We start from the raw sequence: 13277 nt of genomic DNA on the forward strand, positions 1-13277 counted from the left end.
TTATTCCGAGGTCACTATAGCCACCAGATCCAGTCTGTATCCAGATCAGATGGTGGATCAGCACCCATAAAGGACCTCTACATCCCTGAAAGACAGCGGAGACCAGGACAACTAGAGCCCCAGATACAGATCCCCTGTAAAGACCTTGTCTCAGACGACCACCAGGACAAGACCACAAGAAACAGATGATTCTTCTGCACAATCTGACTTTGCTGCAGCCTGGAATTGAACTGCTGGTTTCATCTGGTCAGAGGAGAACTGGCCCCCCAACTGAGCCTGGTTTCTCCCAAGGTTTTTTACTCCATTCTGTCACCGATGGAGTTTCAGTTCCTTGCCGCTGTCGCCTCTGGCTTGCTTAGTTGGGGTCACTTCATCTACAGCGATATCGTTGACTTGATTGCAAATAAATGCACAGAGACTATTTAAACTGAACAGAGATGACATCACTGAATTCAATGATGAACTGCCTTTAACTGTCATTTTGCATTATTGACACACTGTTTTCCTAATGAATGTTGTTCAGTTGCTTTGATGCAATGTATTTTGTTTAAAGCGCTATATAAATAAAGGTGACTTGACTTGACTGTGGTCCCAACTGTCTTTAAATCGTTAACAAGCTACTCCTGTGTAGTTTGGGGCTGATTACTCACCTTTCATTATCATCCTTACCCCATGAGGCAAGACCTTGCTTCAGACCCAGGCTGACTGATGGTTGTTTTGTATTTCTTCTATTTCTAAATAATCCAGCTCACAGTTATCTCCTCCTCACCAAGCTTATTGCTGATGGTTTTTTAGTCCATCCAAGCCTTGTGCAGCTCTACAATGTTGTCTCTGACATCCTTTAACAGCTATTTGGTCTTGCCCATGGTGGCGGAAGAGGTTGAAATGGAAGATACAGATTGTGAGGACAGGTGTTTTATACACCTTATAATCTGGCATTAGGAGTAATTTCTTATAGTGGCAGGAATAATCTGTGTTCCACATAGGCACATAACCAGTCTGTGGGAGCCAAAATTCTTGCTGGTTGGTAGAGGATCAAATACTTATTTCACTGACTGAAATGCAAATCAATTTCAGACCTTTTTTTTTATTTTATTTTTTTGGTTGATATTCTGTCTCTATTGTCTCTATATAAAATTAAGCTACCGTAAAAAAATACAGACCTTTAATTTCTTTGTAAGTGGGGAAACTTACAAAATCAGTAGGGGATCACATAAATGTTTTCCCCACTGTACATTTCACATAATTTTAAGACAATGTAGATATAGATACCTTTGACCAAATGATGCCTTGTGGTTTGGGGTGTGTGCATTCAGTTTTGATGATTCTTGTTGGTGTTAGAATAAAGTCAACTGTGAGGTCATGACTTTCAATGAGCTCCTCAGGAATGTCCACAACCTAAACAGAGAAATCAGGTTGATGTGAAAAATATGAAGAAAAAAAAAAAAAAAAAAAATTATATATATATATATATATAGCATGTGAGAGCTTTAGCTTACAGACTGAAGACCAGACATTCTCATTTAGAATTTTCTGGTAGAGAGCAGAATTCATGTTTCCCACAGCTATTGCAGCGTACCCAGGCCCTTACTGAAACGTGATTCAGAATCCTATACTTGGTGTAATGTTTGGTTGTAACTATCAGTGTGGTTTGTGTAAAACATGTGCTAAAATTTACTAAGAATGTACTGCTGGTGACTTGCTAAGACATGCTGTAAAAATGCTAAGACCTGATAGAAATATGTTGTTAAAACATGTTAGTGATGATAAAACATCCTTCCAATTTAAAACATGGTAGAATTAATTTGCACTAGTCTACGGATGCGCATGTGAACGCTGCACATACTAGGCGCTTCCGATCAAAGCCTCAGCATCACTCTTCAATGTCAACTGAGTACTGAGACTGCTCTCCTTAGAGTTAAAAATTACCTGCTTTTATCATCTGATTGTTGTTGTATCTCTCTATAAGTTGAGGAGAGGATGCCCTGCACTTATCATATCCTTATGTATATATATATATATGCATTCTTTATTGGTTTTGTATATTGGTTTATATATACATATATATACACATATATATACATATATATATATATATATATATATATATATATATATATATATATATATACACACATATATATACACACACACATATATATATATATATATATATATATATATATATATATATATATATATATATATATATATATATATATATATATATATCCTTTTAGAAGTGGTAAGAGTAAAAGGGTTAGTTCACGCAAAAATTAAAATGTCATTAAAACCGATGCAACTGGTTCTTGACTCGAGAATGAGTCAATCTTTCATTCATTATCTGGCTCGGCTCAGTGTTCATCTTCAGTTCTCTCTTCACAGTAGTTCAGTCAGTGTACTGTTTGAGTAAATTCATTTCTCCAGGATATTGGTTTATTTTAACTCTGAGGGAGTGTCAGCCACGTTAAAAAAGTTAACAGCTTAAGTAAATTGTGGATTAACGCTTATTGGAGATGCGAACCATTTCAAATGATTCAGTTCGATTTGATGAACTGGTTCAAGAAAAACTGGTTAAATCGAATGATTCGTTCGTGAACCGGACATTACTACACTGCAGTGTTATGAACACACTCGCAACATACCCAGAAGAGAAGACAATGCTGAATAAAGTCGTAGTTTTTGTTATTTTTGTACCAAAATGTATTTTCGATGCTTCAACAAATTCTAACTGACCCTCTGATGTCACATGGACTACTTTGATGTTTTTATTACCTTTCTGGACATGGACGGTATACAGTACATACATTTTCAATGGAGGGACAGAAAGCTCTCTGCCCAAATCTAAAATATCTTAAACTGTGTTCCGAAGATGAACGGAGGTCTTACGGGTTTGGAACGACATGAGGATGAGTCATTAATGAGATAATTTTCATTTTTGGGTGAACTAACCTTTTAAGAGTAACAGGTGTGAACACATGTTGAGTGTATTCCTTCTCCTAGAGTCACAAGGCCAGGCATTTTGAATTGTACACAGATCGGCCTACAAACTCCATTGAGAGTACTGAAGCTGACTTCTGCTGATGGAACTGCCAACCATGTTCTTCAGTAAATGTTTCTTTAATTGAACGCATCTCTGACTCCTGGTCTTCATATCTGTACATTCCCCTAAATAGTGCTATAGGATCTTAGTGCTGCGTTCAACACTATTGACCACAACATTACTAACAAAGTACTCCAGCCAGCTTCAAACCAAACTACTGGATTTAGAAGCACGGTCCCGCAGACACATCATCAAGATTGTTGGTATAAAAGAGGATTCAGAACCAACTGATTTTGTTTCCAAACTTATTCCTGAACTGCTGGGTAAACAGCACTTTCCACATCCAGTGAAATCGTGCGCATCTCTCTCTGCAACCCAAATCAGCGGCGGGTGGCAAACCGCGCACCATCATGGCTCGCATTCATAATTTTCAGGTGAAGGAGCAGATTCTACGCCTCAGCAGGACGCAATCAATGGAGTACAAGGGAAACAAAGTTTTAATTTCCCCTGATTATACCAACGAAGTGATGAGCCAGCGCCGTGCCTTCCGAGACGTGATGAAAGTCCTGACAGACGGAGGAGTTAAACATCACCTGCGCTACCTGGCCAGGCTTCATGTGTACTGGGATGAGGAGGAAAATATTCCCGAGGTTCTCAATGATCCAGCGGCAGCTGAAGCGGCTCGTTCATTGAAGGAACGTAGCGCTTCGGCAGATGGTTAAAGAACGTGATGAACATTTTTACTTTCTACTTAAGGTGAGCGTGTTCGTTCTTCTGTGCTAAATGTGCCACACACTGTTGACCATTTTTCGACCTGCGTGTCAACAAGTGACTGTCCAGAACCATGACAATTATTGATACACCAGGGCGCAGGACAATTTATTTTAAAGGCGTATTTTACTTTGTTTTTCAAATGTGGTACTAGCTTTCAATTTTTCAAAATTATATTTACATTGTGGTGGAGGGCGCTACTTGGGTCGGCCTACTATTTGTCCAGCAGCTCCTGTTTTGACCAAGAGGGGAAGATACGTGTCAAGTTCGGGGGACGCAGTAGTGAGGGAGTGGGGGTGGTTGTGGTACTGTGTTGTTGTTCTTGTTCGGCTCAGATGCACATGTTTTACTCACTTGTATTCGGTATTGCAGCAGCAATTGTATTTTTTTTTTTCAAAATGACTTAAGTACAAGGTAAAATACATGTAGGAGGCAGAGATTTACAACTGATTTCATGGAACATGAAAGGGCTTGGTAGTGCAATCAAAAAGGGGAAGTTTTTAAACACCTGAAATCTCTTTCTGCGGATATAATTTTTTTACAAGAGACCCATATCAGAACAGCTACGCAACATAGGTTAAAATGTAATTGGGTGGCTCAGATATATCAATCACCATTTACCTCGCATGCCCGTGGTGTGGCAATATTGTTTCGAAAAAATATCCCATTTCAGATAACTTCTGTTAACAATGACCCTCTTGGTAGATATTTATTGGTCTCTGGCATTATAAACTCGTTCTCATTAACCCTGATTAATATATATGGTCCGAACACGGACGAGCCCAATTTTTTCAGAAAGGTTTTTGTTCTGCTTCCAGACGACAGTGACTCAAACATAATAATAGCCAGGGATTTTAATTGCTATATAGATCCTTTCTTAGATAGATTATCTACACGACCAGCACCTGAAATTGCATCTGTAAAGCTTCTAGTAGATATTTTGAGGATTCAGCATCCTACAAGCAAAGAGTATTCATTCTACTCAAATGTTCACAAATCCTACAGTAGGATTGATTATTTTTTGACTAGCTCTAACCTTATTTCTCAAATCACCAATTCCAAATATCATAATATTTTGATCTCTGACCACAGCCCCTTAGCAATATCACTAAATATTTCCCTCCCAAAACAGACTTATTGTTGGCGTTTTAACCCAAACCTTCTAAGCGATGACAACTTTGTTAAGAATATAACCTCTAAATTGAAAGACTTTATAGAATTAAATGATAATGGTAAAGTGTCTGACTTGACCCTATGGGAAACATTAAAAGTCGTTTTGCGTGGGGATATAATCTCCTACACCTCAGCCATTAAAAAGGAGAGAGAGAGGAGACTGTTTGAAATTAGCAACACTCTTCCTAGTTTGGAAAGAATTTACCAAAATTCTAAATCACCGGATCACTACAAAGAGATATTGAAGCTTAAATATGAATACAATGATATTATGAGTGGCCAAGTTAAGAACTTACTTTTGAAATTAAGACAGAAACACAATTTTAAGCTTGGGGATAAACCCGGTAAACTATTATCGCAACAGCTTAAAGGTGCCCAGGCTTCAAGAGAAATTTGTGGTATTAAGTCTAAAACAGGCATTCTTCTAACCAATCCTGCTGACATAAACCGTCGTTTCAGGGAATTCTATTCTGAGCTTTACTCTTCCAAACACAATGTTTCGCAATCTAATCTGAATGATTTCTTTGACTCTATATCATTGCCCAAATTGAGCGACACTGCTACGAAATGTCTTGATTCAGACTTTACGCTGCAGGAAGTCATCAATGCCATAAAGTCATTTCAATTAGGCAAGGCTGCTGGGCCCGATGGTTACTGCGCAGAATTCTATAAAAGTAATGGAAAACTGCCAAAAACCCTTTATGAAACAAAAATTTCTTTAATTTAAAAAAGGGCAGAGACTAAACTGACCCTGCAAACTTTAGGCCAATTGCCCTTCAAAAATTTGATCGCAAAGTAATAACTAAAATCCTGGCTACTAGAACAAATATTTGGCTTCTATCATCCATCTTGACCAGACAGGGTTTATTCCCGGCAGACTCTCTTTTTCTAATGTCAGGCGGCTACTCAATACTATTTACTCTGATTTTAGTTGTATTAAAGGAGCTTCTATTTTGTCCCTTGACGCACATAAAGCTTTTGATCAGGCCGAGTGGCCTTATATGTTTGAGTCACTGCGCAGGTTTGGATTCGGGGAAACTTTTATCTCATGGGTGAAACTGATATATGTAGAACCGTGCTGTTCTGTTCTGACGAATGGTGATCGGTCAGCCTCTTTTTTTTTGCAACGCTCGGTTCAGCAAGGCTGTCCATCGTCTCCGGCGCTCTTTGCTATTGCACTGGAGCCGCTCGCTGTAACAATAAGAGAGCACCCACAGGTCAAGGGGCTTCAGGTTGGAGGAGGGGAAACGCTTATCAGTTTATATGCTGATGACATAATATTGTATTTATACAATGCTGAAAAATCAGTTCCCCCTCTTCTTGAGTTGATAGAGTCTTTTGGTAGAATATCAGGGTACACGATTAACTTGTGAAAGAGTGAGTTTGTGCCTCTTTCTAGTACTTATTCACCAGGTTTTTTTTTTACAAAGTATTCCATTCAAAATAGTTAATGATCATTTCACCTACCTTGGTTTGACTATACCTAAGGATCCAAAACTAATATTTAAATTAAATTTCGCAGAATTTATTTCAAAATTAAAACAAAATATTGAATGTTGGAAAATTCTTCCCTTATCAATGATTGGACGCATAAACTCAATTAAAATGATCTCCCTTCCCAAATTTTTATACTTATGTCAAAATCTCCCCATTTATCTCACTGCAGCCTTCTTTAAAGACTTGGACTCCATTATCTTGTCTTACATTTGGAATGGCAAAAATGCCAGAATTTCGAAGGCACACTTGCAGAAGTCTAGGTTAGAGGGAGGGTTGGACTTGCCTGTATTTAAACACTATTACTGGGCTGCCAATGTTAGGGCATTAATGTTCTGGCAACAGGGATCCCTGGATAATCAGACGCTTACAACCCCTTTTGTGGCTTAAGATGGAGGCCAACTCTGTGAATAATTCTTCATTGCCAGCTATGTTATTTTCCAAGTTCGAAAAGCCAGAGTCCTATAAGAATTTATAATTTGTGGTAAAACAGTCAGTAAAAAATTTTAAACCAGGTTAGGTGCTTTCTAAAACTACCAACTGGGGGAAGTCGTGGCCTAATGGTTAGAGAGTCGGACTCCCAATCGAAAGGTGGTGAGTTCGAGTCCCGGGCCGGCAGGAATTGTGGGTGGGGGGAGTGCATGTACAGTTCTCTCTCCACCTTCAATACCACGACTTAGGTGCTCTTGAGCAAGGCATCGAACCCCCAACTGCTCCCCGGGCGCCGCAGCACAAATGGCTGCCCACTGCTCCGGGTGTGTGCTCACAGTGTGTGTGTGTGTACACTGCTCTGTGTGTGTGCACTTCGGATGGGTTAAATGCAGAGCACAAATTCTGAGTATGGGTCACCATACTTGGCTGAATGTCACGTCACTTTCACACTTTCAAATACATCAGTAAAAACACCTATATGTTTTAACCATTGTTTTCTGCCTCCCTGGCATGACATATCATACCATGACTGGAGAAAGAAGGGCTTGGTCTCAGTTAACAATCTGTACATTGACGGTAAATTTGCATCATTCAACCAACTGAAAGGAAAATATAATCTCTCTAATTCCCATTTGTTTCAGTATTTGCAGGTTAGACATTACATCCAATCAAAAATTGAAGATTTTCAAAATCTACCCTATCCCTGGAGCATGAAATTTATGATATTTGTAAGAGACCTCCTTTCTCCAAGCGTCGTATTTCGAAAATTGTACATCTATTTGATGACTGTATTGCTGCGCACACTGTGAAAACTAGAGATACTTGGAAAGAAGAGTTAGGTGTGGAACTATCTGAATCCATGTGGAACACCTGTTTGTCTAATATTCATTCCTGCTCTATAAACAGCAGACACCAGTTAATTCAATTTAAGATTGTCCATCGTTTACATTATTCGAAAGTCAGATTACATAGAATATATCCATCAGTCTCCCCAGTGTGTGACAGATGTAATATGTCAGAGGGTACACTGTCCCATGCTTTTTGGGCCTGCTCTTCATTGGTAAATTTTTGGTCTAAAATATTTGGCTGGTACTCCAAAGCATATCAGAGGCCCCTTCAGCCCGAGCCTGGACTTGCTATTTTTGGCTGCTCACAAGTAACAAGGACAATTCCAACTATTATGCGGCAACCATTGGAACTGGGATTGATAGTTGCTAAGAGACTGATATTGAAGGAATGGAAGTCTTCCACTCCTCCTTCCTTTCAGGTATGGATCACTGACATGGTATCCATAATACAAATGGAGAAACTCCGCACCAGTCAAATGGACACATTTTTCCGTTCTTGGAACCCTTTCTTAACTCATTTTGAAAAAGCTAAAATACAACACAACTAATTGTGTTCCTGTATTAACAACCTTTCCTCCTACTGCTGTACTAAGACTGTAAACAACTGGCAATAGCTGTATCTGAGCCTTGTTTGTTTGTCCGTTTAATTTGAAAATGTAAATAAAATATATATATATATAAAAAAAAAGAATTATTAGATTTTGGAGGAAAGATGCCTGACTCATTACGGTAGATGGTGTGATATTACTGTGTGGATTTACCATCATAGTACGCTCTACTACTCTTTTCTGGGAGCCTTCGTAGTCAGGCTCAGTTGCCAGAAACTCAGATTCAGTATGAAAAAAAATATTTTTGTTGTATTGTTTTTTGTAAATGCATCTAGGGATGTTATTTGGACCAGTTAGGTTTGACTATGGAGCATGTAAATAAAGGCTTGAGCCAATAAAGTATTGTGTTTTCTTTTCCTCTCTCTCTCTCTCTCTCTCTATATATATATATATATATATATATATATATATATACACACACACACACAGTGGGGAGCGAAAGTTTGGGCACCCCAGGTAAAATTTTTTATTAATGTGCATAAAGACGCCAAGAAAAGATGGAAAAATCTCCAAAAGGCATCAAATGACAGATTAGACATCCTTATAATAAGTCATAAAAAGTTAGATTTTATTTCCATCATTTACACTTTAAAAATAACAGAAAACAAAAAAATGGTCGCTGCAAAAGTTTGGGCACCCTGCAGAGTTAATACCTTGTACTGCCCCCTTTGGCAAGCTAGGACTTGACAGTGTCATGGATTGTGCTCAATCATCGTCTGGATAGACCAGGTGATGTCAATCTCAAAGGTTTTAAATGCCCAGACTCATCTGACCTTGCCCCAACAATCAGCACCATGGGTTCTTCTAAGCAGTTGTCTAGAAAACTGAAACTGAAAATAGTTGAGGCTCACAAAGCAGGAGAAGGCTATAAAAAGATAGCAAAGCGTTTTCAGATGCCAATATCCTCTGTTCCGAATGTTATTAAGAAATGGCAGTCATCAGGAACAGTGGAAGTTAAAGCAAGATCTGGAAGACCAAGAAAAATATCAGACAGAACGGCTCGCAGGATTGTGAGAAAAGTAAGTCAAAACCCACGTTTGACTGCACGATCCTTCCAGAAAGATCTGGCAGACACTGGAGTTGTGGTACACTATTCCACTATAAAGAGATACTTGTACAAATATGGACTTCATGGAAGAGTCATCAGAAGAAAACCTCTTCCACGTCCACAAAAATCAGCGTTTGAAGTTTGCAAATGAACATATAGACAAGCCTGATGCATTTTGGAAACAAGTTCTGTGGACCGATGAGGTTAAAATAGAATCTTTGGGCCGGAATGAGCAAAGGTATGTTTGGAGAAGAAAGGGCACAGAATCTAATGAAAAGAACCTCTGTCCAACTGTTAAGTATGGGGGTGGATCGATCAGGTTTTGGGGTTGTATTGCAGCCAGTGGCACAGGGAACATTTCACGAGTAGAAGGAAAAATGGATTCAATAAAATTTCAGCAAATTTTGGATGCTAACTTGATGCCATCTGTGAAAAAGCTGAAGTTAAAGAGAGGATGGCTTCTACAAATGGATAATGATCCTAAACACACCTCAAAATCCATGGTGGATTACATCAAGAGACATAAACTAAAGGTTTTGCCATGGCCTTCACAATCTCCTGACCTCAACATAATTGAAAATCTATGTATAGACCTTAAAAGAGCAGTGCGTGACAGACAGCCCAGAAATCTCAAAGAACTGGAAGACTTTTGTAAGGAAGTATGGGCAAAGATACCTCAAACAAGAATTGAAAGACTCTTGGCTAGTTACAAAAAGTGTTTACAAGCTGTGATACTTGCCAAAGGGGGCAGTACAAGGTATTAACTCTGCAGGGTGCCCAAACTTTTGCAGACACCATTTTTTTGTTTTCTGTTATTTTTAAAGTGTAAATGATGGAAATAAAATCTATTTTTTTTTTGACTTATTATAAGGATGTCTAATCTGTCATTTTACGCCTTTTGGAGATTTTTCCATCTTTTCTTGGCGTCTTTATGCACATTAATAAAATTTTTTACCTGGGGTGCCCAAACTTTCGATCCCCACTGTATATATATATATATATACACACACACACACACACACACACACACACAGAGTTGTATAAAAGAAAAAGAGAAAACAATATACCGGTATCACAGTCTACAAATGTCAGATTGTACAACAAATACAAACCCTGCAGGTGCACCTCGTAAACACACTAAATATATTTATAATATATCTAATTATGTAAGATCAGTTCAGTTACTCTTCCCCTTTCATGAAATTTGTAACTCACAAAAATCACAATGTAAATCAATTAAGTTTCACAAAGTCAATAAAGACCCAATCCAATGATGTCTCAGTTTATTCCACAGTTAAACGGTGTCAAATCAAATAGTCCCTTATCTTTAGTCTCTTTAACTTAAAACAGTCAGAGAAACAGCAAAAAAAAACAGTTCAACATTAAATCCACGCCACGTGGTTGGGCAAAAAAATTAAAATATATACAGGTACTGGTCATATAATTAGAATACTATCAAAAAGTTGATTTATTTAATTCCATTCAAAAAGTGAAACTTGTATATTATATTCATTCATTATACATAGACTGATATATTTCAAATTTTTATTTCTTTTAACTTTCATGATTATAACTGACAACTAATGAAAATCCCAAATTCAGCATCTCAGAAAACTAGAATATAAATTAAGACCAATACAAAGAAATTATTTTTAGAAATCTTGGCCAGCTAAAAAGTATAAAAATGAAAAGTTTGAGCATGGACAGCACTCAATACTTTTACTGCAATAATACAATAATACAATAATTACTGCAGCAATGGGGCGTGGCATGGAGTCGATCAGTCTGTCGCACTGCTCAGGTGTTATGAGAGCCCAGGTTGCTCCTATAGTGGCCTTCAGCTCTTCTGCATTGTTAGGTCTGGCATATCGCATCTTCCCCTTCACAATACCCCATATTTTTTCTATTGGGTTAAGGTCAGGGGAGTTTGCTGGCCAATTAAGAACAGGGATACCATGGTCTTTAAACCAGGTACTGGAAGCTTTAGCACTGTGTGCTGGGGCCAAGTACTGTTGGAAAATGAAATATGCATCTCCATAAAGTTGGTCAGCAGCAGGAAGCATGAAGTGCTCTAAAACTTCCTGGTATACGGCTGTGTTGACCTTGGACCTCAGAAAACACAGTGGACCAACACCAGCAGATGACATGGCACCGCAAACCATCACTGACTGTGGAAACTTTGCACTGGACCTCAAGAAACGTGGATTGTGTGCCTCTACTCTCTTACTCCAGACTCTGGGACCCTGATATCCAAAGGAAATGCGAAATTTACTTTCTTCAGAGCACATAACTTTGGACTACTCCGCAGCAGTCCAGTCCTTTTTGAAGCGAGACACTTCTGACATTGTCTGTTGTTCAAGAGTGGCTTGACACAAAGAATGCGACAGTTGAAACATATGTCTTGCATATGTCTTTGTATAGTGGTTCTTGAAGCACTGACTCCAGCTGCAGTCCACTCTTTGTGAATCTCCCCCACATTTTTGAAAAAAGTGAAGTGAAGTGACATTCAGCCAAGTATGGTGACCCATACTCAGAATTCATGCTCTGCATTTAACCCATCTGAAGTGCACACACACAGAGCAGTGAACACACACACACACTGTGAAAACACACCCGGAGCAGTGGGCAGCCATTTATGCTGCGACGCCCGGGGAGCAGTTGGGGGTTCGATGCCTTGCTCAAGGGCACCTAAGTCATGGTATTGAGGGTGGAGAGAGCACTGTACATGCACTCCCCCCACCTACAATTCCTGCCGGCACCGAGACTCGAACTCACAACCTTCCGATTGCGAGTCCGACTCTCTAACCATTAGGCCACAACTTCCCTGAATGAGTTTTGTTTCACAATTAATGTGCTTGGACACAGATCTCTGTGAACAGCCAGCCTCTTTTGCAATGACCTTTTGAGTCTTGCCCTCCTTGTGCAAGGTGTCAATGGTCGTCTTTTGGACAACTGTCAATTCAGCAGTCTTCCCCCTGATGGTGTAGCCTACAGAACTAGACTGAGAGACCATTTAAAGGCTTTGCAGGTTTTGAGTTAATTAAGTGATTAGAGTGGGGCACCAGGTGTCTTCAATATTGAACCTTTTCACAATATTCTCATTTTCTGAGATATTGAATTTTGGATTTTCCTTAGTTGTCAGTTATAAACATCAAAATTAAAAGAAATAAACATTTGAAGTATCAGTCTGTGTGTAATGAATAAATATAATATACAAGTTTCACTTTTTGAATGGAATTAGTGAAACAAATCAACTTTTTGATGATATTGTAATTATATGACCAGCACCTGTAGGTCCCTTAGTCCAGAAGAGAATTTTCCCATAACTTCAACGGTGAAGATAAAAAAAAAAAAAAAAACAAGTAAGCTGAGATCCCACCTCGTATAGGCAGAAAAGCTGTAGTTTCATGATGAAAAGCTTATTCAGTCTACTGAGTGTCCAGTTGCGTGGGGGCTCGCCATCAACTAATTTCTAGAACTCTCACTTCCACCGAGAAAAAAAAAAAAAAAAAAAAAAACCCTGAACAAATCCATGTAAATTTATGAATTTTATTAATTTTGTGACAAATGATTATCTTCAGTCACACTTATCTGTGTCAGCTGTACTCTGTGACCCTTTCACAAAATGGAGGATTCCCTCTGCAGGAGAGCAAGTTATCAGGAGAGCTTTTTTTTTCACATGCATAATGCAATTGAACGCGAAGTCTTAAATTTATGAAAATCAAAAAAAAAAAAAAAAAAACGTATGAATTTGTAACGGATATGCAGGTCATCGATTCATGGGTTCTGAACTAATGAATCATGGTTCGTTGAATCTAAAAACAATGCAAACCCAAAGCTTGTAGATTTTGAATTCAGGC

At 38.6% G+C, this 13277-nt stretch overlaps 1 protein-coding gene across 2 annotated transcripts in view; it reads right to left on the bottom strand.

Moving 5' to 3' along the window:
* Positions 1–13277, bottom strand: part of mthfsd (methenyltetrahydrofolate synthetase domain containing) — a 164073-nt gene that overhangs the window by 44006 nt on the left and 106790 nt on the right. The window contains exon 7 of one of the 2 annotated variants that reach the window (XM_059564782.1): positions 1273–1398. The exons of the other annotated variant lie outside the window; for it this stretch is intronic. Coding sequence (XP_059420765.1) covers positions 1273–1398 — 126 coding nt within the window. The remainder of the gene's footprint in view (positions 1–1272; positions 1399–13277) is intronic. 2 annotated transcript variants of the gene reach the window in all.

This window comes from Carassius carassius, chromosome 13 (genome assembly GCF_963082965.1).
Source record: "Carassius carassius chromosome 13, fCarCar2.1, whole genome shotgun sequence".
In the NCBI taxonomy this organism is placed as follows: domain Eukaryota; kingdom Metazoa; phylum Chordata; class Actinopteri; order Cypriniformes; family Cyprinidae; genus Carassius; species Carassius carassius.